Source organism: Borostomias antarcticus (genome assembly GCF_949987555.1).
Source record: "Borostomias antarcticus genome assembly, chromosome: 2".
Lineage (NCBI taxonomy): Eukaryota > Metazoa > Chordata > Actinopteri > Stomiiformes > Stomiidae > Borostomias > Borostomias antarcticus.
In genome coordinates, this window is record NC_140235.1 from 37,544,695 (window position 1) to 37,572,381 (window position 27,687).

At 48.0% G+C, this 27,687-nt stretch overlaps 2 protein-coding genes across 2 annotated transcripts in view; both read left to right on the forward strand.

Moving 5' to 3' along the window:
- Positions 1 to 280: 280 nt before the first annotated feature.
- On the forward strand, positions 281 to 7,511 carry LOC311323009 (syntaxin-2-like; the record flags this gene model as incomplete). The annotated part of the gene is made up of 10 exons (XM_084455130.1): positions 281 to 310; positions 800 to 868; positions 1,213 to 1,312; positions 3,689 to 3,763; positions 4,211 to 4,284; positions 5,052 to 5,160; positions 5,675 to 5,748; positions 6,325 to 6,462; positions 6,645 to 6,755; positions 7,422 to 7,511. The coding sequence occupies 10 exons, from the start codon at positions 281 to 283 to the stop codon at positions 7,509 to 7,511; spliced, it is 870 nt and encodes a 289-aa protein (XP_084311256.1).
- A 6,365-nt stretch (positions 7,512 to 13,876) lies between these two features.
- Positions 13,877 to 27,687, forward strand: part of rimbp2a (RIMS binding protein 2a) — a gene marked incomplete at both ends in the record, with an annotated part of 55,210 nt that continues 41,399 nt past the window's right edge. Inside the window, 2 exons of the mRNA XM_084450062.1 lie at positions 13,877 to 14,008; positions 20,656 to 20,799. Of these exons, the coding sequence (XP_084306188.1) occupies positions 13,877 to 14,008; positions 20,656 to 20,799 (276 nt within the window). The remainder of the gene's footprint in view (positions 14,009 to 20,655; positions 20,800 to 27,687) is intronic.

A 27,687-nucleotide genomic window follows, 5' to 3' on the forward strand; every position in this document is an offset into this window, starting at 1 on the left:
CGCAAAGGCGTGCCCGCGCAAAGGCGTACCCGCGTGCCCGCGTGCCCGCGTGCCCCAGTGCCTCGAGCTACACAACGGAAAGCTCGCGCTTGACAAGGTGATGTGATGGAAAACGCAGTTTGCTAGTTTAGGAACTTATTCCTCGTTCGTCGAACTTCGCCAAAATGGATAGACCAAGTTATTCATATAAACACTGGAACTGAACGGAAAATACGTTGATATAGTGTCCACTTAATCAACTGGGCAAGTAGGCTATTGTGCTTTTGAATGTTTTGAAACAATGAGGGACCGCCTGGCCGACCTGACGGTGGTGAGTAACGTTAAAGACTATAACAGAAAATCTAATGGCACCTGTTGTGTCTATATGATTTTGGGAGATTGGTGGCTAACTAAACTAAAAGTTCTAATTTGAGTTTTGGTTTCTGTCTAGCCAGATAGTAACGTTGTTATCCTGCAGTAGCCTACATAGCCTCGGGTTTCTGAATCTATTGCCCCCAATGTATCTTAAGTAGACTGAATTTTGCTGTGATGGAAGGAGTCTAAAGCAAACTGTCAGGAAAGTGCGAACAAAGCGGTTTTATTATTATTTAACATTCATGAAGACCCTGATTTCACAAAACTCATGCAAATTCGTCATCTGCTTCTCTGGCGGCCACAAAACCTCGACTTAAAGACACTTATACTTCGAAAGTAACTTTCTTATAAGAATATCTTCATGTGTTTGGTGCTCTGGCTGAGGTAGGACACGTGCTGCTTGGCATGCATTGCTCTATAACACTGGTGGTGGTGGTTTTTACAGAACCGCAACATTGTGGATTACTTCATCTCAGTGGAGAGTAATACTCACATGGACGATTTCTTCAAAAAGGTAGGATAAATATCCATATGCACGATGGGGAAGAGACTAGTTGAGGATTATGTGGTATCTTTGTAGGAAGCTGCTGTCTTGACTCTTGATATCAGAACATTTATCCAAAGTGGTATAATAACTGTTTTACTGTTGTCTTTGGTTGGCGTCTGTGCCAATTCTACTGTTTTTAATCTGTATGTTATGTATTTGTGTCTATGAAACTATGTGCTGCCTCTCTTGGCCAGGTCTCCCTTGCAAAAGAGATCTTTGTTCTCAATGGGACAAACCTGTTTAAACAATATTTAAATAAAAAATAAATCAGACGGTGTGTGACACTAGTTAATGTGTGTTGGGTTTGGTAGGTGGAGGAACTAAGAGGCCTCATCGGTAAGATCTCCTCCCAGGTGGACGAGGTGGTCAAGAAACACAGCGTCATCCTCTCTGCTCCCAACCCTGAGAGAGGTGAGTACAGCTCTCTCTGTTTGACATGCCCGTTTAGTCAGTTAGTGTGGTGGAGTGTATATGAACGTATATACACACCCACTTCTTTCGGGGCGGCTGTAGCTCAGTTGGTAGAGCAGGTCGTTCAGTGATCGAAGGCTCAGCGGTTGGAATCCCAGCTCCGACTGTCCACATGTCGAAGTGTCCTTGTCGAAGTGTCCTTGAGCAAGACACCTAACCCCAAATTACTCCCAATGAGCAGGTTAGCACCTTGCATGGCAGCTACCGCCATTGGTGTGTGAGTGTGTGTGAGAATGGGTGAATGAGAGGCCATTGTAAAGTTGAGTGCTGCTAAGGTGGAAAAGCGCTATATAAGTGCAGTCCATTTACCATTTTTCCACAGACACACATGAAGGAAACTTTCTCATGTGGGTGTGGTTGCAGATAGCGGGGGTGTGGTGAGCAGGGCCATGGATTTCTGGGAGTTTTCCACACACAGCATACCAACTAATTATCCACCACTGACGTAAAGCGGAACAATGTAAGAATATTTGTTGTGATAGCTATATCCACTTCTTCAGTTGCCACTATACCACTGAGTTTAGTTCAGCTTTGTAAATCCCTATAGCTGGACTCATCTCTTTCGATGACCCATAAGTTCTGTGTTGAAATGTTTTGATATACGAAGGAAGATTTCAGGAACATAGTCAGGAGTTAAATTGGGCCGGGCTATCCAACATAAGGTCCCAAACGTCATCAGCTTGAGCTCAACCGCCAGCACATCTACTGTATCATCAGCATTTAATTTATTTGTATTTTTTTCCGTCTTTATTGTTAAAAGAATGCAGCCATTTCATGTTCAACATCGTGATCTCTCATGCTGGAGAGATGATGTGATCAGGGTTTGGAAGCCAGGCTAGTGAATTGCTGGATATGTGCTATTCAAGTGCAAAAGGGTGCAAAAGGGTGCAAAAAGGTGGGTGGCTGCAAGTGTAGCCACCTCAGAGAAAAGGCTTTCATCTTTCGAAAATGGTTTTCACTTCAGTAAGTAACAAAATAATATTGTCTGTAGATACGGTAATGCAGACCGAGTTACAAAAGTCAATGACACAATGAATGGTTCCTGGCAGAGCGGTATGCCAGGGTACAATTTAACATCAATTGCTGTGTGACTAATAAACAGATTTAATTTTATTTTCATTTAATTCATTGCTGATTTGAAATCATTCAAAGCTAATCGTTTCTGGTAGACCAGAGTGTGTAGGGAGGGAAGGAAATGTAGAAATTATGTATCCTGTATTCGGAGGAAAGGCTTTGACTGGTTTGCATGGGTGGAGCTTTCTTCTGAAATGGCCCCATGCTGTGTAGTCATGGTCCACTCTTGAGACGTGCTACTGTGTGACTCATATGGTCCGGTCACTCTACAATGGGAAAATACTGGCCTTTTTCTTTTTTCTTCTGTTTTCTGGGAATCATGTTGACTTCCTCACAGGCCCCCCTGGAGTCACAGTCAGAGTGAAGCCATGGGCGAGTTCTATTTCTTCCGTCTTGGAAGAGTCTGTCTGTCGTTTTTCTCATCGTTGTTCTCATCGTTGTCTCATCAGACATGTCCTTCTGTTTTTAGCAGAATTCCTCTAACGGGCCTGTCCAATGGAAGACCTCAGGCAGGCCATTTCATCTCCAAGATAGATCATTAATGGCTTGACATTTGCTATTTATGAAACAGTGTTAAGCCACACCACCACTGCTGCCACTGCGCACCCTTGCCTCGCTATAATAGCCCCCCCCACACACATAACACACCCCAATTTAAACTACCAGAACCAGATTTGAAAGGTCAGGCCTAAATCTCTTCACCTCCCTGCGCTAGAGGTGAAATGTGCTGGGCAATACCCCTGATCTCTCTCACACACACACACACACACACACACACACACACACACACCACACACTTTCTATTGTGGTGTCGACGTATGTCACATATTGTATCTAAATGCCAGTGAGTCTGCAAAACTGCCCTGTCCATTTCACTATATCAGACAACCTTTGATTTGCTTGCCATCATTGGTTTATTGTTTTGAGGGTTACGGTTTGCTAGCAGCAGTGGACATCGATTTAATGTCCACTGTTTTATGTTTTATGATTTTATGATAGATTCTAATGTGTCACGCTGCTACTGATTAACTCAATGCACAGTGGAAGAAGTAGCAACTCATTTTTGTTATGATGGGTTCATTTTGATCAATAGTTTTGGTCAATATGCGACATTTGGCTGGCTTCAGATCAGTTGCACAGCAGCTAGCAAAATGGCTCTCTGTGACTATTTGGGGTGTTATCCTGACCACCTTCACTGACATCTCACACACTACTGAGCCATTCTGTTTCTCTTCTTCACAGTGACCAAAGATGAGCTGGAGCGACTGACCATTGAAATCAAGAAAAATGCCAACGCAGTACGAGCCAAATTAAAAAGTGAGTTCAGAAAGAATGTGTGTGTGCTGTAGAAATAAGTGCCAGTGTGTATGACATGGCCCAGGGAGAAGTTCACAGAGCACCAGCTGGAGAGAACTTCCCTTATTTCAGGGCTGTCGAGTGAGTCCCATCTATGATTAGACTTGCAAAGCAGCTGAAACGGAAAGTCGCTGCATCGCCTGCAGGTCGCAGGTGAACAAAGAAGGTCTAGAATAGAGTGACCCTCCCCCCCCCTGCTGCCACTAACAATACAGATAAGATAACGACCGCCAGCTTCCATAAGCTGTGTTTACCCAACTCACGGCCCGTTCCTGCATGTGTATGGGGCGGGGCTGTTTTTTGTAAGTGGTTGTATTGGGCTGAGCCGCGTGCGTGCGTGCGTGCCTGCGTGTGTGTGTGTTAGTGAAAGCATGATGTCATACTTGTTGTGCCGTCCTGTGTGTTCAGTCATGTGGGAGAGCCTGCCTGAAGATGAGAACGCCAACTCGGCATCTGTGGACCGGCGCATTCAGAATAACCAGGTGAGAGAGGGGAGACGACCCCCCCCCACACACCTTCCCCCCCCGTGCTGAACCCAGTACGACCCCCCCCCCCCCCCACCCCTGTGCTGAACCCAGTACGACCCCTCCCCCCCACCTCTGTGCTGAACCCAGTACGACCCCCCCCCACCCCCGTGTTGAACCCAGTACGACCCCCCCCCCCACCCCTGTGCTGAACCCAGTACGACCCCTCCCCCCCACCTCTGTGCTGAACCCAGTACGACCCCCCCCCACCCCCGTGTTGAACCCAGTACGACCCCCCCCCCCACCCCTGTGCTGAACCCAGTACGACCCCTCCCCCCCCACCTCTGTGCTGAACCCAGTACGACCCCCCCCCCCCACCCCTGTGCTGAACCCAGTACGACCCCCCCACCCCCACCCCCGTGTTGAACCCAGTACGACCCCCACCCCCGTGCTGAACCCAGTACGACCCCCCCCCCACCCCTGTGCTGAACCCAGTACGACCCCCCCCCCCCCCACCCCCGTGTTGAACCCAGTACGACCCCCACCCCCGTGCTGAACCCAGTACGACCCCCCCCCCCCACCCCCGTGTTGAACCCAGTACGACCCCCACCCCCGTGCTGAACCCAGTACGACCCCCACCCCTGTGCTGAACCCAGTACGACCCCCCCCCCCCCCACCCCCGTGCTGAACCCAGTACGACCCCTCCCCCTCCACCCCCGTGCTGAACCCAGTGCATCTGTCACCACAGTCCAATTCAGTCTGGCTGCTCTTCTTGGCACCTCCAGCACACCAACCTGACTCGCTGGTTTGTGGACGTCATGACCGGCTACAACGAGACGCAGGTGTCCTTCAGGGAGAAGAGCAAAGGACGGATTCAGCGGCAGCTGGAGATCAGTACGTGGGGGGGGACTCACACACACGCACACACAGACAAACACAGACAAACACAGCCACACACCCACACACCCACACAACACACACTCTCACACAAACACAGACAAACACAGCCACACACCCACACAACACACTCTCACACAAACACACGTCGACAAACAGTTCCCCCTTTCTACCCAGCCTTAGTCATCCATCTGCTTCCTCTGTGCTTCTGTATAATCTCACATCATTTGGAGGGTTGTCACGAGGAGGAGGAGGAGGAGGAGGAGGAAGAGGAGGAAGGAAGGAACTGGCCACTCCCCCTGGAGGGCCCGTAGAGGGAGCTTGTAACAGGAGACGCCTGTGTTAGTGTTGCTATGGGAACAGTTGTCAAGGTAGTCCGGGGTAACGGGGGAGGGGTTACAACAAGCCTGATCAGGTGACGGTAGGTGTGCTCGTCAAGCCTGGTTCTTCATGGGTTTTCGATCTAGCGTCTGTATTTAAATCCTGCTTCCTTGTTTCCCCCTCCCTGTAGCGGGTAGAGTGACCACAGACGAGGAGCTGGAGGAAATCCTGCGCAGTGAAAACCCTGCCATCTTCGCCTGTGACGTGAGTGGCTAATCCACAGGACATGTGTACGCCACTCTCCACGAGGGTTGTGAATATTCACTAAGGAATTAACGGGAATAAACAACAGGGAATTTATGGGAATTAACAGGAATAAATGTAATGACCCGGACCACCCAGTGGACCCGGCCCAGGCTACTACCCATCCCATGACCCCATACAACCTAAACAAGACATGTCCATGTGCCCCCTGCCTAGCGCCTCCCCGCGGTGGCACAGGCCCACCAGCGCCACCCAAACAAACAGAGACAAACGGTCCCTCAACAGCAGCCATTAGCTACAAAATCTTACAAAGGCAGAGAACCAGGGGGAGAAATAGGGGACAAAACAGCCAAAGTGCCGATCAAACAGGATCGGCACATAGAAAAACAACTAGGGGAATGGGCACCAAAAAAACTACAAAAAGAAGCAAACATCAAAAATCCCTCCCTCCCTCCCTCCCTAGCAATCCTGCTGTGGTGTTGGTTCTGTCACTTTTCAAGAGTGTCTTCAGAGGTTGTTATTATTGTTGCCAGTGGATGTTCAAGCACGGACCCCCAACGCTCTCTCCCTGTGCAGGTCATCTCCGACTCTCAGATCACACGCCAGGCGCTGAATGAAATCGAGTCCCGTCATGAGGACATCATCCGCCTGGAGTCCAGCATCAGGGAGATGCATGAGATGTTTGTGGACCTGGCCATGCTGGTGGAGACTCAGGTTAGACAGCCACCCCAGTCAGAGACACAAAAACAGGGGAGAGTTCATCCAACTTCTAGTTCAATCTGACATTCGACCGTTGACTCTGTAAACTAAAGTACTTCTCAGATTGTGCATATGGCATCCACCCCGTGTGCCATGAGCATTCATCGGTCAGCAGCGTTCTCGTGTTTGTCCACCAGGGGGAGATGATGGACAACATAGAGAAGAACGTGAACAGCGCTGCGGAGTACGTGATTGCGGCCAAAGGGGAGACCAAGAAGGCGGTGCGGTACCAGAAACGGGCGCGCAGGGTAAGGCTCCTCCCCAGTTTCCCCAGCCTGTTCAAGAGCAACAACACCGCCACTACAACTACCGCTGCGGACCAAAAACGCCCTGTGAACCGGGTCCGTTGGCACTAACGTCCTCATTAAAGTGTAGCACTGTGAACACAGGTCACTGTCCCGGACTCCTGGTCAGTCAGCCCATCAAACTTAACGCTGTGAAACCTGAACGTTGCCCACCAGAACGTTCTATCCAATTTATCTCCGGGCAGCTAATGTCTCCCCCTCAGGCCCTCTTTTGTCAGTTTTTTTTTTTTGTCGGGGGGGGGGGCCCCCGACACACACACACACCAGACACCCCACTAATACCAGTTCTGGCGTTGCGAATCACTACTGAGCATCTCTATAACTGCCATTTTAGCACTGTGACGCTTCACCACTGCCTATCGCCGACACTTTTTTAAAATGGTGCGTGTGCTTGTGTGCTGTGAACATGTAAATACTTTTGGAAATAAAACATTTTATTATCTTCAAAGCAGAATGCAATTCAAATGTTTTCACTAAGTCTTACATGCAGACTTGCATGCAAAATGTAGCTCATGCAGTGAAATTCACCTGAGTAGCAATTTAAATCAATCATGTTTTCCTCTGTCTGAACAGCCCTAATATGGTTTTCTCTTTCATTTGTTTTGGCAGAAGTATATCATAATTGCCATAGCTGTGCTGGTCCTGGTTGCTGTAATCGCTCTTATCGTTGGTTTGTCTCTGGGCCTGCCTAAAACCTAGTCTCAACCTCACAGCCCTAGGTAATGACTACTGCCTTACACAACACTAAGCTCTTTCTGTCGTCACCTGAACCACTAATCCAGGTTTTGAAACATACTGCTGTTATGTGATGATATGATGGCATAATAATGGCTGCTGTTAGATGAAACTCTCTACTCATTCAGATGGTTAAAAGAAAGCTGTATGCATCTATGGGTTTTTATAGTTCATTCTGTTAGGATTTAAATGTGGATTTAAATACCAGCTGTGGAGTGTGTCATCACGTGGACATCTTTCAACCCGAATATAATGAAAGACTGAAGTGTGTATTTTTAACAGCACATCTGATTCAGAAAAGTGGCCACCTTTTTCCTGGATCCATATTTTTCTCACAGAAAGCTGGCTTTCTATTGATGTGTGTGTTGGTGTCACCATTTTGTCCACGATGGTTAGGATGACTCTTCATAGCATAGTGCTCACCTACCCCCAAAAAAGAAGGGGAAAAAAAGAATGACATGATGCACAAGATTAAGTCATATTATGGAAATTCCAAACCTCAAATTCTTCTACACGCAGACTGTTATGGCTTCAACAGAGGACCAAAGGTGGCAGTTTCCACTTGCAGCTGGAAGTGTCAACCAGAAGATGGCGCTAAATCTCTGACCATCCTCCTGACACCATTTACTACCAGAGAAAAAAAATCCACTTTTGCACTGATACCGACTTCCACTTAATTTTGTCCCCCCAAAAAAAGAATATAAATGCACACAAATTAAACAATGTTCAGTGTAACCTCTGGTATTATTGATGACATCATTTCCTTGTGTTATCTTAATGTACAGTACAATATGTCTGTCCTCTGAAAAGGTGAATACTACCTCATCCTATAGAACGTATGTGTATAATGTGAGTATCATTTTCATTTTTGTTGAATGTGTATTTCCACTGTCACTTTAACATGGACTTAAACGTTTTATTTTTTACTGACTATTAATTCACAGCTGTGATATCGATCTTTTCAAATGACATCGTTGACTGCATACCAGAGTGGAAGAAACACTACTGCACCTGACAATGTGTTGCTGTTTCTGCAATGACGCCTCTGACAGTCTCATATTAAGAATTTTAAGTTGAATGAACACTGGCAGAAACGACCACATTATATTTTGAGTGTTGACAGGGACATTAAGCCTGTGGGCTGTGGCTTTGCTCAAGTGCCTGACAACAGAATGAGCATATTTGCTCGGGCGCAGTGTGTCGTTCTGCAGGACCTGATGTCATCCGTCCCAAGGGAATCCAGCTGATGTATATCGCTATTGTTCTGTGAATATGTTTATGTACTGCAACTCAGAAATAAAGGTTTCCCCCCTGTAATTTGTCACAAATTATCACTATATTTCAACATTCTTCAAGCCGATGAGCTTGTCTGGTGCATTGGTCAGGGAAAGTAGCACATTCATCATTGCCTCATGATTCTGTATCATGTCCACTCGTCCAGATTCCTGCCTTCTCCTGTCTACCCGCTCCCAGTATCATGCTTTCTCCAGTGGACTGGTTCCAGTCAGTCATCCCCTTCCCATGCCTATTCTAGTCTGCGCACAAGAGACGCCAGCGGTATTTATAGCGTCTTAGATCAGTCCAAGAGAGATGGCCAGAGCCCAAGCACCCAGCGCCAAGTCTAGTGACTACTACTAATAATACATCACTATTAATAGATCAAACTTTATCAGAGCTGGCATGGTCAGAATCTCCTGTCAAAATGGTGTCAGACACCGTTTGTGTTGTGTTTTCAAGGCATAATGGAGGGTAGTTTGGTATCGTTTTCAGATATTTCATAGCCCACACTTTACAATAAGGGTCACAAAAAACATTAGTTAACTGTTACCTAATGCTTATTTAGGGTTAGATTAGGTTACTAATGTTAATTAATACCTTAGTTAAGGTTAGGGTTAGGATTAAGTGAGTTAACCTTAGTTAACATAAATAACATTAGTAAATGGTTATTATATGCATTAGTTAACTGTTACTTAATGCTTAATAATGCATTAACTAATGCTTATTAATGTACCCTTATTGTAAAGTGTTACCGGCCAGTGTTTCCAGTGATGGTGAACGCTGGTGAGATGTCCCTCTGGATGCTGGATGTATGTCCTCTATCTGTCCCTCTGGATGCTGGATGTATGTCCTCTATCTGCCCCTCGAGATGCTGTATTTATGTCCTCTATCTGTCCCTGTAGATGCTGGATGTATGTCCTCTATCTGTCCCTGTAGATGCTGGATGTATGTCCTCTATCTGTCCCTGTAGATGCTGGATGTATGTCCTCTATCTGCCCCTCTAGATGCTGGATGTATGTCCTCTATCTGTCCCTGTAGATGCTGGATGTATGTCCTCTATCTGTCCCTCTAGATGCTGGATGTATGTCCTCTATCTGTCCCTGTAGATGCTGGATGTATGTCCTCTATCTGCCCCTCTAGATGCTGGATGTATGTCCTCTATCTGTCCCTCTAGATGCTGGATGTATGTCCTCTATCTGTCCCTCTAGATGCTGGATGTATGTCCTCTATCTGTCCCTCTAGATGCTGGATGTATGTCCTCTATCTGTCCCTCTAGATGCTGGATGTATGTCCTCTATCTGTCCCTCTGGATGCTGTATTCATGTCCTCTATCTGCTCATCCCTCTCCACAGCACCTGTTGGCCATATGGTCACATGGTCAGCAGCCAGAAGAGCAAGAGGACAGATACTTTACAAAAGCACACAGTTATGACCGTTAGGAGGACTGAGGCGAGCCGGGCGCCCACACAGCCTGCACACACACACACACACACACACACACACACACACACACACACACACACACACACACACACACACACACACAGCCACACACACACACACACACACTCATACAGCCTACACCCACACACACACATACACACACACTCACTCACTCACTCACTCACTCACTCACTCACTCACTCACTCACTCACTCACTCACTCACTCACTCACTCACACACACACACACACACACACACACACACACACTCACACACACACACACTCACACAGCCTGCACACACATACACTCACACAGCCTGCACACACACACACACACACACACACACACACACACACACACACACACACACACACACACACACACACACACACAGTCTGCACACACACACACACACACACACACACACACACACACACACACACACACACACACACACACACACACACACAATCACAGCCTGCACACACACACACTCACTAAGCCTGGAGCCATGGAAACGATCTGGACACGACACATCCTCACATGCCAGCACAGACAGACAGGGACAGATCAGCACGTTCCGCTGTCTTGCGCTTGACTTCTCTCTCAAACAGGCGTGCTGTTCGCTGTGGAAGACGAGGCCGATGGACATCGTGGGACACTGGGTTTCAGCAGAGAAAAAGTGAGAAGATTAAAAGACAAGACTAGACCAGTGAAAGGTTGACTTGTCGTCATGAGAGGTAAGGTCACATGGTTCCGTCCTACAATATCTATTTACATTAACTCTGGACACAGTTCAAAATAACTGAAATGCCTAAAGGCAGATGTTCACATACACAGTGGTGGTTTCTGATTCTTTGAAAAACATGCATGCAAGCTTAATCAGAATGATTAAGAGAGCAAATTGATAATTCATGTTGTCCTAGCAACGACCGACTCATATGGTGTTGAAGTGCTAGCCACACAATGTATTATGCCAGTGAGTGCTGTCTGTTTGAGAGCAGTGTGCTTGTGCCAACCCACAGAATGCGGCCTAATGCGGTGGAGAGGCACTTTGGTAAACAGCCCCCCCCCCTTCTTTCTGTTAGCTAGCTTAGCCCTGGCATTCTCCTCTCTCGGTCCCTTAATGATGACATCACTACTCTCTTTACAGTGGCACATTTCAAGCAGGCGCGGGGGGTGAAAGTGGGCACGCAGAGGGGGGAGTAGGGTGGGGGGACATGTCTGTTTACTGCTCCTTCCACAGGGCACCCGAGTCGTGTTGTTTGTGCATTTCTCATCTTCCACCCTGCTGGGGGGACCGGAGCTGTCCAAGGTGAGTCACAGCCCTCTGAGGTGGGGAAGGTTTTGGCAGAATGCAGGACAGGGAGGGGATGGAGAGAGAGAGAGAGAGAGAGAGAGCTGAGCAACCAGCTTTAGTCTGTGGAAATCTGATAGCTTTATACTTTGTTTATACAGTTTAGCTTTAAATTTTTGTTTTAGTTTTCTGTTTGAGAGCAGCGTCATTGTGACACATGGGATATTCAATGGCATTATTGACTTGGGGTGGGGAAAGGAATAGAGACAGATGCTTTTCAAGGTGTTGTGAGCAAAACATCCTGTCAAATCAGTAAGAATCCCCATTCCCCAGCATCTCAGAAGAGGATACATGGGTGACGAGTGACGAAGTTGATGGAGGAGATCTTCAGTGGGGTTTAGAAGGAGAAAGTCACCCATCGGAGTTTGTCTTTACGATCCGTACAGGTAAGAGGCTGGCTGCCTTACAGGAACAAGCAGGGTGCATCGCACACAAACAGCTGATGAGCACGGAGGTGTGATTGATTGAGGCATTTCTCTGTGTGAAATCAATCAGAGCCCTGACCCAGAAAGATGATTCACACCCATTGTGAGTCCATGTTGCTACTGTACATGTATTGTAGTGACTTTGTAGTGGAAGTGAAAATGTGCTATTACACAGAGGTTGAGACATAAATAGATAAGGCCTTGTTTTATACATGTATCCAACATTTCCAGTTGTCATAGACCCATTCACAATGCACATTTCTTAGGAGTCCCATGTGTCAGGCAAGACCATACATCTCATATATAATATGTCATAAACAAATTTACCATGCATTGTGGAACACATCACCAAGAATCTAAGGGGAAAGATAGGATTTCCTTTCAAACGGCCTGTTTTTCCACCAGCAGTAAGATCATTGTGCAATCAACAATATTATCTGACTATGGGGATGCTTATCTGAATCCTCTTGATACAGTCAGTGATACAGCAGTGATTGTAGACATCCATCACCAGTGATAACACAGAGCACTGTTATCACTGGTGATGGATTTCTCCCATCACTGCTCTGTACAGCAAAGTTGGATGGCTGTCCCTTGTCTTATTTATTATTAAAGCACTGGCTATCAAGATGCCATTATACTTGTCCTTACTTTTGGGTTTTAGAGACATGGAACACCATCCTAAGTCACTCACATATAAGGCTGAACGTACCTCGGTGTAACACCAAGACAGGAACGTTTGCCTTTAGTTTTATTCACCCGAGAGGTGGAACAGACTGCAGGTCTCCCTAAAGCAGGACCAACTTGTCTCTCTGGAGAGATTCAAGGTTATGATGGAAGGTGTGCGCCATGTCGACTGCACGTTTCTTATAGTCTTGTCTTTATTCTTGGATCTCATGACTTTGTTTTGTGATTTTGTGTTGTTTTGTTTCATCATTATGTTTATTATGTTGTTATCATGTTTAAGTTCTGTATATGTTTTTATTGTAATCAGGGCGGCATTGAAAAAGAGAGCTTGCTCTCAATTGTTTTCCCTGATTAAATAAAGGTTTCAATTCGAATGTCATCCAAGTTCAGATCAGATTCAGATATCCTTTATTCAGGATTACAGTAACATAGGAATTTGCTTTGGCATTTAAAGTGCATAACAACACCAGTATAATCTGAGTAGTTTTCCTAGAGATCTCGGCAGCATTAAACCCTGAACCCTCCCTGTCCCCTGGTCTATATGTTAGCTTTAGCACACTAGCCACAGGTGTGTGCGTGCATGCGTGAGAGAGAGAGAGAGAGAGAGAGAGAGAGAACAGTGGAGTTGAGAGTAGAAGGGAGGATTTAGTATTGGCTGATAAAAGCTGATCTAGCCCCAGCTCCTGGCATTGTAGTGCTGTGATACAATAATCCTCCTTCTGCTCCCTCTTATGTAACGGAGTGGAGAACACATATCAATAATCCCAGCCTGCCTGTGTACACACAGGACAGGAGAGGAGAGGCAGTCCTCTAGCAACCTCCAGCAGGAGTGCAGCCGACTGCTGTGGAGAGAGGGACAGCATTCTTTCGGTATGTGTGTGTGTGTGTGTGTGTGTGTGTGTCGGTGAGGATGATGTGTGTGTGTGGGTGGGTGTGGATGATGTGTGTGTAAGCATAATGTCAATCGGTGTTTTTCCTGTGTTCTTAGATGTTATTGTTTGTTAGTGTTCTTTACTTGGCTGTACTTCTGTGTGTGTCGTACCGTGTAAACATAGCAATGTGTGTGTGTGTGTGTGTGTTTCTGATTTAAGGACCGTGCGTGCGTGTGTGCGCGCGTGCTCTGGTACCGGTCGGCGATGCGCGGTCACTGCAGGTCCAGTGGCATCGAGGAGCTGCTGAAGCAGTCCCAGACGGAGCTCCTGTGGATCCAGAGACAGCTGTCCATCATCGCCGCCCGCAACACGCAGCACCGGCAGACCAAGGGGCGGGTAAGAGAGAGAGAGACCGCACGTCACTTAGCCGAAGATATCCTCTCATCTGTGACATTTCATTTCGTGCATCTTACTACTGAAAGGATCATCTACAGTGTGACTTTCATCTAGTTTATCACCGTACATGTTATATTACATTATATTACAGTCATTTAGACACTTTTATCCACAGTGACTTTAACGTAGGTAGCGTAATACTACTTGCCTCTCACAAGTGCATCTAGTACCAGAGTTTTAAACTGGATGTGAGCTGCTACAGGGAGCCATGGGTACTCTCTACCTGTTCATGCAATTCAAAGCAATTTGAACTATGTCCAGGAGAGGACAGCATAGCACTCTGAATACACCACACACACACACACACCCCAATGTTGACAACCAGCGCCTGGATCCACCAATCACAGTTCAAGCACAATCATGATGGCGCAATCACTCACTCTCTCTCAGGGGCTGGGCTTTTTTGTTACCTCGCCACCTCATATTAATTTGCATTTTATAGGGAGTGGTTACATTTTTGCCGTCCAATCTGAAATATGACCCAAAAAAACCAATGCACTTAGAAAGGACTTTGTCTTGGAGGGGGGGGGGCTCGGCTAGGAGCAGCCAGGGTTGCTAGGCAACAGAGTGGAAGAGAGTGTTTCTCTCTTTCCACCATCAGTGTGATGAGACGGTGAGAGCTGCTAATGGCTAGCTAGCCCATACCTGACGCTGCTGCTACTAGCACTGCAGCGCACTAGTGACAGCGTCTGCGTTTACGGTCCTGATCTCAGACCGGGAGGACCGAGGGGTGCATGCTGGGAGTGCAGATGGGCGGGTCTGTGTCGTGTTCCCGTGAGCCATTTAGAGTCCATAACCTCCAAGGCTGTGGGGAGACTCTTTTGATTTAGGAGGACGGGAATTAGTCAGGGAAGCAGCGTACATTCCACTTAACCCAACCTGTGGTGGTGTGGGGGGGGCACATGGGTGACGAGGGGGGGGGGGGGCGGCGGCTAGAAGACGATGGGTCTCTAGGACGAGAGAACAGTGGGGTGGAGAGAGGAGTTTGAACGGAAGTGGAAGTGGGATCTTATTGGTCGAGCCAGATAACACATGAGTTTTGACCCAGAGTGCTCAGATCTGGGGCCTCATTTATCATTGTGGAAGCACCCTTTTTCATTTACACCTGCTTTTTGTACTTGCTTTTCTCCGCAAATAATGTGATGTATCATGACAAAACTCGATGGGAAAATATTGTGTATATATCTCACAATATTTCCCCATCGAGTTTTGTCACGATACATCACACATTATTTGCGGCGAAAAGCAAGTACAAAAATCAGGTGTAAATGAAAAAGGGTGTATCCACGATGATAAATGAGGCCCCAGGGTTTTTCTTGCGTCCTAGTGATGAGGGCACATCAGTGAGGGCTTTTGGGAGGGAACGCGTGTGGAGGAGGAGACTCTCCTCCGTGATGCAATCATTCACACATCAGTGCTCGGGGATTTGCGCAGACCAACGGTACGAACGCCGACACACTTGAGTGGGCATCTCGTGCGTGTGGGTTTTTTTTTCCGCAAGTGGGACGGCAGTGGAGCGGAGGCTGCCGCCGCCCCCCCGAGCATTGAGCGTGTGCGCATGTAGGTGAGCGAGAGGGGGAGAGGTGTGTGTGTGTGTGTGCGTGAGAGCCAGAGATAGGGGGAGGGAGGGGAGGGGAGTGTGAGAGGAGAGAGCGCGAGAAGAGGCGGGAACGAGAGAGAGGGAGAGAGAGAGAGATGGCGTGTGAGATCAAATCTTAGCGTTCGCCTGACTCGGCGCCTCAAGCCTCGTCCGCCCGCTACGGCTGTGGACTGGACGAGCCGCCAGGCCCGCGGATTGGAAACCCCTCGCACATACTAAACACGCACAGACGCCCACGCACACACACACACACGCGCGCTACAGCGACGTGCCACATCTGTCGCCCCTGCCAGATGGCGATGTGACGGTGAGGGAGGATAAAGTCGTTTTAGAACAAAAGAGGGGACTTGCCTTTAAGGTAGGAACATTTTTACCCACAACACTCAGCGTGCTGTCTGTGTACACACTGCAGTCCTAATCCTCTGTATTGTGTGGCTATTCCCGTAATACTATATTATACTATATACTACATACTATGTACTATATTCCACCCTATATTCCACAGGAACAAACGACACACCCTTGGATAGAATACACAGAATATACACAGGATATGGAACACTGTATCAATAGACACACAGATACGGATATGATAAACCAGATGATGCTAGCAGTAATACCCCCCCATGATCCAGATGCATTTGTACATGGCATTATTCAGAGCGTGTCTGTGTGTGTGTGTGTGTGTGTGAGCGTGTGTGTGCGTGCGCGCGCGTCTTCCTGATTGTCCGTTCGCATCAAGGCTGATGCTGCAGAGACGTGTCTGGGTGCTCCTCTGCTGCTCTTCCCCCGCCTCTGTGCCTGTGGGCTTAGGCAGGAAGACAGCCGTGAAACCCTCCCAGCTAGGCTAGGCTAGGCTAGGCTACAGTGTGCAGAGCAGGCAAGGGGCTAACGCAGGGGGCCACTGGAGCTAGAAGAGGCCTGTGGACAGTGGTGAAAATTAACTTTTTGGCTCACGGTGAGTCACCTGCCAAGGGGACTAGATGAAAAAATCTAACGGCCAAATTTTTTTTTTTTTTCAGATAGCCTACCGAAATCTAGTCGCCAATTGGAAATTTGACCTGCATTTGGCTGGTGGCAGGTGTTCATTTTCAGCCCTGCCCGTGGAGATGCTCTGCTGGACCACATGGTGGACCTACCAGCCCAGGGGTACTGTGTGTGGCGACATGCAAGGCTTGGTGCTGCTGCTGTATGGGGCTAATTGGGGGTTCGGGAAGGGCAGGCCAGGGCTGTGTGTGGGGGGGCTGGCAGGCCTGGATACTATTTGACTGGGCCAGCCGGTGCCAGCGGGACTTGGCGTGTGTGTGTGTGTGTGTGTGTGTGTGTGTGTCTGGGTGGGTGGCTCCAGGATGTGGGGCTTCCTCAAGGCTATTGGGCAGTGCGAGACGAAAAACGGAAGAGCCAAGATAAATGGTCTCAGGATGTGTGTGAGGATAAATGGTCTCAGGATGTGTGTGCGTGTGTGTGTGTGTGTGTGTGTGTGTGTGTGTGTATTCATGTGTGGGAAAGGGATGGATGGTCATAGCATCCCTGAAAGGGATTCACTGTGTGGGATAGGATCTGTAAGATGGCATAACCTTTTACACTGAAGACCTGAGAGGGAGAGAGAGAGGGAGAGAGAGAGAGAGCGAAAGAGAGAGAGAGGAGACTCTCATACCTCCTGATTGTGTGTGATAGACAGACAGACAGACAGACAGGCAGGCAGGCAGACAGACAGACAGACAGACAGACAGACAGACAGACAGATAGATAGATAGATTGATTGATTGATTGATACAGTTGATAGATAGATTGATTGATAGATATGAACTAGTTGCTTGGCGTGGTCTTCATATCAGGGCTGTTTCTCATAGGCTGAGTATTGGATTGCAGGTTGGATTCCTTTAGATGGGACTGAAGTTGTGTTCATTTCTCTCTCAGATGTGTCATGTTCTGGTGTCTGGATGGGTGTTTGGTCTAAATGGGTTCGGAGTGAGATGACCCCTTACCCATCTGTCTGTCTGCCTCACTTCCTGATCGACAGCATGTCTGTCTGTCGGTCTGTTCTTCCGTCCGTCTGTCTGTCTGTGTGGATATCTGTCTGTCTGGTTTTCTGGCTGTGTGGATATCTGTCTGTCTGCCTGTCTGCCTGTCTGTCTGTCTGTCTGTCTGTCTGTCTGTCTGTCTGTCTGTCTGTCTGTCTGCCTGTCTGTCTGTCTGTCTGTCTGTGTCTGTCTGCCTGTTTGCCTGTCTGCCTGTCTGTCTGTCTGCCTGTCTGTCTGTCTGTCTGTCTGTCTGTCTGTCTGTCTGCCTGTCTGTCTGCCTGTCTGCCTGTCTGCCTGTCTGTCTGTCTGTCTGTCTGTGTCTGTCTGTCTGCCTGTCTGCCTGTCTGCCTGTCTGTCTGTCTGCCTGTCTGTCTGTCTGTCTGTCTGTCTGTCTGTCTGTCTGTCTGTCTGCCTGCCTGTCTGTCTGTCTGCTTGGCTAATCTACACACACGGTTTTGTCTGGCTCGCCACCTGTCTACTTTCCTGGTTAGTGACCAGTCTGCTGGTGGCTGATCGGCTAGTTGGCAGTCTGTCTCTCTAGAGATTTGTGTGTGTGTGTATGCATGTGTGTGAGCTAGAGAGACGGAATGTACAGTACATACAATACTCTGTATTTATAACAGACACAAATATAAGTGTAAGTGATTTATTTTCACACTGGCATGTGTGTCAGGATTACGAATCGCCTGTGAGTTTCGAGACTGTATGATGATGTAGAAGTGTGCCAGACCACACAAACATCGCTAAATATTTGATTCATTATTTAATCAATCAAAATGCAACCTGAATGTCTACTATATGGAGGAATGTGAAAAGGGTGACATACATGCACCTACAGTATACGTATATTCCAATGGAACTTTTGTGGTCCTTTCGTTTTCTTTGCATATATACAGTAATCATCTTCTAGTTGTTTTGAGTGCTACTTGAGTTAGCCTGGAAGGGGGGCGCCCCGGTAGCTCAATGGGGCGTACCATATAAAGGCTACTCCTTACCACAGCGGCGTGGGTTCAAATCCGGCCCATGTCCTTTGCCCATGTCTCTTTCTCTCCCACCTTTCCTGTACTTACACTGTCCTATCCTAATAAAGCAGAAATGCCTTTAAAAAAAATATATATATATATATATAAAAGAGTTAGCCTGGAAGCCAGACTTTTAGCGATACAGTCTGGACTTCTAGCCGGCCAGAACGACTTCAGTGGACAGGAGTACTTGCCTGACAGACTTAACTCCTTCAGCCAAACAGCATAGCAAAACATTACCATATCCAGTCAGAAGAATGGCAAAAATGTATTTTACTCCAATAAACTCCACTAGTGCATACTCTTGGTCTTGTGTAATTGTTGTTATTGAGTGTATTTCTGCAATAACCACACTTATGGCTGTGTTTATTCTATTAACCTTAATCTACCGCTCGTCGCTTCGGTGGACTGTTTTGCCAGCGGCCTGTATTTCATTCGCGCATCAACTACGGGAACCAATCAGGGGCTACGTTCTACTGGGGGGGGGGGGGGGGTGGGCAGAACAGCAGCTAGAACGCAGTCCCCGATTGGCGCGGTTAACATGTAATTTCTGGAAATCGCTGTGGATGGGGAGAAGTCCAGACTGATCCGTGGCGAGCAGAACGTGAGCTCACGTGAACAGGATGGCGCCGCCAGGCTACACTTAAGTAGCACTGAAAGCAGATATTCTGAGTCATGGAAACCTTTTTTTTCCGCCAAATGTGCTCCTGATGGATGATGGTAATGAAACAAAGGTGGAGAGATAGCGGATTACCGGAAGGAAAGAGATGGAGAGATACGAGACGATTCTTGGCAGGCTTTCAAAGTGATGCACTGCAGGTTGCTTTTGTCTAGGTGGATGTGGAGGATAGGTTTCTTTTTATATCTCTGGATGTAGCGGTGCCTGGGCTGGCTAAGTGCCTCCCTCGGGGACCCAGCGGGGGCAACTACACCCCACCAGGGACGGCTTCTGACGGCTCCCGCCCGCGCCACAGCGCCCCGTGACATCACTCTCCCAGAATGCTTCTGTGAGAGGGCCTTCTGTCTCTTTCCCTAGACGCAGAGCTGTGTTTGTGGCGATGCGGTCTGTGGAGGATAACACACACACACACGTAGCAGACGCACACGCGCAGACACACACACACACACACACACACACACACACACACACACACACACACACACACACACACACACGCAGTGGCAGCAGCTGCAGCCGCAAACACCCACCCCTGGGGCGATGGAGTGTTTAAACAGAGCCCTGGGAGACATGTCCATTGGGAGGTGGCTAATTTCAGCAGTCAGGGACAGAGGCAGGACTAAGCTGTCCCTTCAAGACTGGGCCCACTCTACCTACACTCTGGCCCCAGTCACAGCCTCAGCCCTGTCCTCTTCATGACAGGCCCCCGGGGATGGGCGTCCGACCGATGCCTGAACAAATAGAATCTGGAACGGCTGACAGTTGCATCTCTTTTAACTGTTGTTTTAGAGAAGTAGGTTTTAGTGCAACTTTTGGGTGCTGACATTTTTTGGTCTTTCTGATTTGGTGTGAGTGATTGTACTCTCAGGCATTTTGGGAGTTATCAGAGAGAAGACCCCCCCCCCCCACACACACACACACACACACACACATACAGTACTGTGCACACACACACACACACACACACACACACACACACACACACACACACACACACACACACACACACACAGAGACACACACACACACACACAGATACACACACACACACTCACACACACACACACACACACACACACACACACACACACACACACACACACACACACACACACACACACGCACAGTCACACCCCCCCCCCACTCCCACTAGCTACAACCCGGTCTCCCATCCAAGTGCTGCCCAGGACCAAGCCTGCTTAGCATTAAACAAGACTGCCCTGGCTGCCTACGATTCAGCGTCATCATGTTTTCTCCTGCAGCTGAGACATGAAGCAGCGCTCCTCCAGGCCACGCCCCTCTCAGGCCACGACGTGACCCGCCTCCGGCTGCTGGAGGACAGGAACCGCGCCCTGAAGCTTGAGGTGGCCACGCTTCGCCAGGAGAAGCAGCAGTACAAGGCGCTGGTGAGTCTCTCTGGTCCTTCCTCTCTCTCTCTCTCTCTCTCTCTCTCTCTCTCTCTCTCTCTCTCACACTCTCACTCTTTATTTATTTCTCTGTCCTTAATGTATTTCTCTCTCTTACTCTTATCTTTCTCTCTCTTTTTTCTCTCTCTCTCACTCCATCCTTCTCTCTCTCTCTTACTCTATCTTTCTCTCTCTCACTTTCTCTATCTCTCTTTTTCTTTCTCTCTCTCTCTTTTTCTGTCTCTTCCTCTATCCTCCTCTCTCGTTCGCTCAGTTCTCTGTGTTTCCTGTGGCCCAGCGTAATGCAGCAGGCTATCAGTGGCTGTGATCACATTCTCCATCCTCTCAGATTAGCGGCGTTCGTTTGAAGCCCCGCCCCCCAGCCTGGGAGGCGTTGGTTGATCCCTAATTTACCTATCTTCCCCTTTACTGCACTCGCTGAGATCAGAATCTCACGTCCTCAGAGAATGTGTATGGTTTGGGTGGGGTGTATACCGTACCGCCTCGTTCCTTTAGCGCACTGCCCGGACAGTAAACAGATGCTCCCTGGGTCTTGGCCGGGGCAGTGGGCATCGTGCAGCCATGAGAGCGTGGAGGACGTGGACCTATAAGGGGGAGAGGGAGGGGAAGGGGGAGAGGGAGAGGGAGGGGAAGGGGGAGAGAGCCGCTCCCCGCCCCTCCCCAACGCCCCGGGTGCCAAGGGGCGGGAGCTGTTGTCCTGGCAACAGGCCCGCTAGCACGAAGGGACAGACTGGCAAAGGGAAAGTGACAGACCATAATGGCTGCTTCTGTTACAAGCTCCAGTGCGTCCAAATCAATTTCACCCAAAGGAGATGTTAAATAAAGAGGCGGCGCGCACGCAAGCACTCCAGCGCCGACATTTCACGGGGGCTTGGCGTCGGTGTGACCTGGCAATCGATTGTCATGTCTGTCAACCTCAGAGGTCAGTGTCTCAGTGATTCTAATGGCAATGGCTCTCCATTTTTGCTTTGTTTATATATATATATATATATATATATATATATATATATATATATATATATATATATATATATATAGCAGAGATGATGAAATATGTAAGTGGGTTATCAATGATTTATTTGATAGTACTGTATGATGTTGTAGAAGTGTGCCAGACCATATTCTATACTGTACATGAGTGTGGGAATACGCATGTGTACGTGTGTGTGTGTGTGTGTGTGTGTGCATAGCTCATGCACTAGGTTGCGTGAGGATGCTTAGATCTGCATATTTACCCTGTTGATACGGGCTGTGCTCATGATGGGGTGTAGCTAGCACGTGAGCATCCTTCAAAAACATACTACCACTGGTGAATCACCGCGTGACTTCACTACCAGTGCAGAGCAGGGTGAGTTAGTCATGGTGGGGGGTTGCCAGTTTAGGGCCACCCCCTAAACTGTGACAAGTGATCGGGTTGCCAGGTTTGACGGAAGGATGCTTTAGAACCAGAGGCTGCTGCTGCTGCTGCTGGAAGCCTAATGGGCTGCTCACACGCTTGCGTTTGATGCGTCAACATTGCCGGATGCCATTCACTTTCAATGGCTGCAGCCGAACGGCATTCTGGTTCCGTTGTTGTCCCGGTGCGTTGCGTTGCCTGCGTTGCTAGCGTCGAAAGTTGAGAAATGTTCAACTTTCAGATGCGTTGCCGGAGCTGCCGACCAATCGGATGTCTTGACGGAGAAAGACGTCATCGCAAGGCGGGATTTGGTTGTTGTCGCGTGCGGCAGACACGCCTTCCGCCATACGTCGACGGACACGCATCAAACGGAAGCGTGTGAGCAGCCCGTAACACCTCCTTCACTGGCACCCCCTCTCTGTGACGGGCAGTTGAGGAGAGGAACCCCAGGTGAGGAATGACCTTCCCCGTGTGTCTTTAAAGGAGGGCCTCACTCCCGCTAAAACCCCCCTGGACACCGTCCCCATGGCAACCCTTCCGTGAGATCCCAGGCCCAGGCTCAATGATAGTGCTGACGATCTGGGCAATAACGATGCTAATAGGAAGAAGCACTAATTCATATAGAGGCTAATAGCAGCCTAGTACCAGGCTCATAATTAGCACCACTAATAAGTACTAATCAAAGACATGGCGACAAAATCACAGGGTTAATATTCCTCATTCAAACACATGGCAATTTTATTGGCGCTCATTGAAACTCGAGGCCCCCGGGGGGTTTGCGTTGTTTTGGCGAAGGCTTCCTGGGCGTTATTAAGAATGTGTGTTGGCTGAGGCCTCCGTCCGTCGGTAATTGAATTGGGACCCAGACAGCAGTGGTCTTTTAGCTGGATCAGGCCGCCTCCATAACTCCATTACCCCCCTCAGTGAAGGACGACTCTAAAAGCGCAGCGCAGATGTAGAATATGTCTTGTATGTTTCTGTCAGTGTGGTGCCCTGGGATGAAGCTGCTGTTACAGTATATGAATTATATGCACCCTTACGGCTACTGAAGCTGGGTTGTGTTCTAGTCCGCACACACACACATGCACGCACACACACAGGCACACACACGCGCACATGCACACACACTGGCGCGTGCGCACACACACACACACTCACGCCCACACACACACACACGCCCACACACACACACACACACACACACACACACACACACACACACACACACACACACACACACACACACACACAGGCACTGGGTTCAGAGCTGGGCAGCATGGTTTATGTCTGCATTCATCACAGCAGATTTGATCCAGACAGAGTCCAGGCCGTAATCCCATCAGATACCAGGGGGCTCATTCCAGGCACATGACTTATCCAGAGGTTAGTTTGAGAATATACTGTACCAGTAGATGTTCTGCCTTTGAGTTATGATCACTTGCACTTGGGTAACACCACAAACCTAATGCTTCAAATTTATACAACAGGCCTGTCTTCTCTGGCCTGGCTTCACCAGACCCCGTTCGCAATGCAAGGGGGTCTGGAACCGCTGAGTTTATTTGCAAATTCCAAGGGGCATTCCAAATTCCTGAGGCATTTTGGTCTCAGACCAGTCATTTTGATCACAGACCAAAGTGCCTCTGGACACAATTGGATAGACCTACTGTATAACCAATCAGAGCAACGAAACGTGGTCGTATCATCGTTTCAAGTGGGTACAGTAATTGTATCAAACCCTGCCCCTTATTAGATAAAAGGTTGTGATCGGCCCGGCATATATCTGCCAGGTGGAACTCAGTGTTAACAGGACCATGGCTAGACTGATCTGCGGAGAGAAACAGAATGTAAGCTCACGTGATGGCAACACCAGGCTAGGTCTTCCTAATCAAGCAATAGTGTTTTGCTCCTATTGAAAAGGCTGTTAAAGCTACATGTCAGTCTACAGTACAGTCGATTCTTCAATACAGTAGGCTACTGTACTTCAGAATGTCCTGAATCCTCTGTCTGGATATTAAAGCAATAACTAAAGTAAGGACCAACCAATCTCTGTGCTAAAAATATGCAGCCATTAGAATATAGAGCCTTCCTGGATTACTTACAATCCTACTGATTGGATTAAGTCATTAATCGGTATTTACAGCACTGGGCACACGCACATGCAGTGACTAAGCCAATATGGTATCATTATTAGTAGTCTATGTACTCTACTGTATGTATGTGTGTGTGTGTGTGTGTGTGTGTGCTTGTGTGTGTTTCTCAAAGTGTGTGTGTGTGCTTTTCTCGATATATGTGTGTGTTTGTGCGTGTTTCTCGATGTGTGTGTGTTTCTCGATATGTGTGTGTGTGTTTGTGCTTGTTTCTTGATGTGTGTGTGTACGGTTATGTTTTTAAAGATGAACGGATTACAGTGTGAGCCGTCAGTAAGCGTAAGAGCAGCAGCACAACAACGGTAAAATCATTCCACCAATCAAGCATACAGGAACAGCACCTGAGTCCCCCACCACTCCAGGACAGAGCGCTTATCTGTCCTCCTCCAGTTCACACAGTCATACTGTATTAAAGAACCATACTGGTCTAAATATGATTTGAGCTCCTTAAACTAGTCACCCAACGTATATCACATTACCGCAATCAATTTTCCCAAGCAAAGCTCACGTTAAAGTATATCAGCATTTTCGCGTTTTACTTACATTTCAAAAGTTGAATGTGATGGACAAACTTGCCCCAGTTAGTTTAAAATAGTTTTCAGTAGTTTTTATTTTATATCATTTTCATTTGAATCCATTGAACTCCTGCGCTATATTCTCTAATCCACCTATGCTAGATTCTCTACCCAGCATTCCTAGCAACGGCTACCATGTAAACAGGAAGAAGACAGGCCGTTGCCATAGGCTGTGCAAAGAGGTTTAAAACGAAAATAATTACTACTACTACTGAAAATTATTTGAAACTAACTGGGGCGAGTTTTTCAGCCCAACGAGGGAACAATTTAAAATTAGGTTGTGAAGCCATCACGTTCAACTTTTGAAATGTAAGTTAAACGCGAAAATGCTAATGGTCGGGTTTCCCGATAAAGAACCTTCTTAAGCAACCCTTTGTATGGGAGTTAAGAAGTACTTTGGAGTTAAGTGCTCCTTAACTCGTTCGGGAAACCCGGCCGAGATCAAATCATATCTAGACCGGTATGGTCCTTTAACGTAATTACTGTGTGTATAGAAGTGGAGTTATTTTGGGCCTGTCTCTCCATACTGTATTTGTACCTCTCCTCCTTTGTACACAGGTTATTCTGACACATTTGTATTGTTTTCTTTCTCCCTATGTCTCTCTCTCTCTCTCACACACACACACACACACACATAAATAAACACATAAATAAACACAAATCTGAGTTGCGTAATTGTTTTAACAAACAAGCCTCTAGCTCTTTGTTTGACACGTTATCTGATGGTAAATCACCCACTTCCTCCCCTGTTAGTCATGCCTCCAATAACCACACACACACACACACACACACAAAAACACACACACACACACACACTGCGAAGGTCTCTGTCATTCCAAATAGTGTCCTGGTACCAAAATGTGTCCGGATGATGTAATCGGAATGGTGATGTAATCAGAACGTCGTTGCTATACCAACACTAGCATTGCCGGGAGCATTCTGCCATGTTTCATCCAGACTAGGCGCCATGCGCTATTAGCATGCTAGCAATTAGCATGATTTGGCTGCATGAGAGTGGCAGCATTAATTGTCATGACCGGCTCAAGAAGAGGACATAACCAAAACCAAAAAGGGGAGACCGATAACCAAAACTCAGAATAACCAAATATTTAGATAAACAACGTAGGTCACAGACACACATACACAGTGTGTGCCTGGGAGATGATCTCCCAGAACAATGAATAACATTGCATAAGTACAGTAGGAGGCTTGGCCAGCTGAGCCCAGGGGCTCCCAATCAGCCAGGTTGACGGTCCTCCTGGCCCCGCCCACAATTTGGGAGCAATTTGGGGTTCAGTGTCTTGCCCAAGGACACTTCGACATGCAGTCAGAAGGAGCCGGGATTCGAACCACCGACCCTATGATCATTGGACGACCCGCACTACCCCTGAGCTATACGGCCACCCCATATGTATATTACATTATTATACATTAGATATATTTACGTATGTAGACCCTGCTGAATAAGATTTGAATGGGACATCACAACATCCTCACTATTAGCGTCAGCAATGAATACTAGACGATAGGCTATAGCTATATGTGTCAAACCCAGGAATTGTCCGCACTAGCCGTGATGCTAATATTCGCTATATTAAACTCCATTAACCTATGCTAAAAATGTTAGCGATATTAAAGTCTTCAAGTTTTGGCATTAAACAAATATTTATTTTTAGCCTGACAGGGAAACTATTTTTAGCACTAGGGGAAACATTGAATATTCATATCTAGCCAGCCCGTGAGAGCCGTTGTAGGTACCGCACCGGAACCTACACCACTGATGGCGTGGAACATTATTCGCTTTATTCACTTCAGCTGCCATAATGGTCAGTCTGACGTAATTGATGGTATGGATGCGGAAGTCAAGAACCAAAATAGTCAAAATAACAGGCTGAATACACTATCGGGGTTACAAACTCATCATTACCATTTCGCGTTTGGAAATACATAGAAGTGAATGCAGCTGACGGCTAACTATGGCTCATTCACTTCCATGTATTTCCAAATGTGAAAACTTTAGCAGTGAAAAACAATCGGACGAACAAAGGTGCTCCCAATCACCCAGGTAACCGCTCAATCAGGCTGACGGCCCTCCTGGCCCCGCCCACCAGCTCCGGCCTGGAAAGATCACACACACAGGCAAGGCAGGCAGAACCAAGGGGCCCGTCACATAATCAATCAACCCTGCCCCCCGCCAGTGTTCAATTAGCCCCACCCCATAGGCACAGCCCACCATGGCTGCTTCACACGGCCGTAAGGAGGAGAGCGGAGGAGGGGACACGCGAACAGGAGGGAGCTAGCATCCTGCAGTCAGCCAGCCAGCCAGCCAGCCAGTCAGCCAGCCAGTCAGTCAGTCAGTCAGTCAGCCAGCCAGTCAGCCAGCCAGCCAGTCAGTCAGTCAGTCAGTCAGTCAGTCAGCCAGCCAGTCAGTCAGTCAGTCAGTCAGCCAGTCAGTCAGTCAGTCAGTCAGTCAGTCAGTCAGCCAGCCAACCAACCGGTCAGTCAGCCAGTCAGCCAGTCAGCCAGCCAGCCAGTCAGTCAGTCAGTCAGTCAGTCAGTCAGTCAGTCAGTCAGTCAGTCAGTCAGTCAGTCAGTCAGTCAGTCAGTCAGTCAGTCAGTCACCCAGCCAGCCAGCCAGCCAGCCAGTCAGTCAGTCAGCCAGCCAGCCAGCCAGTCAGCCAGTCAGGCAGGCAGGCAGGCAGGCAGGCAGGCAGGCAGGCAGGCAGGCAGGCAGGCAGGCAGCCCCAGG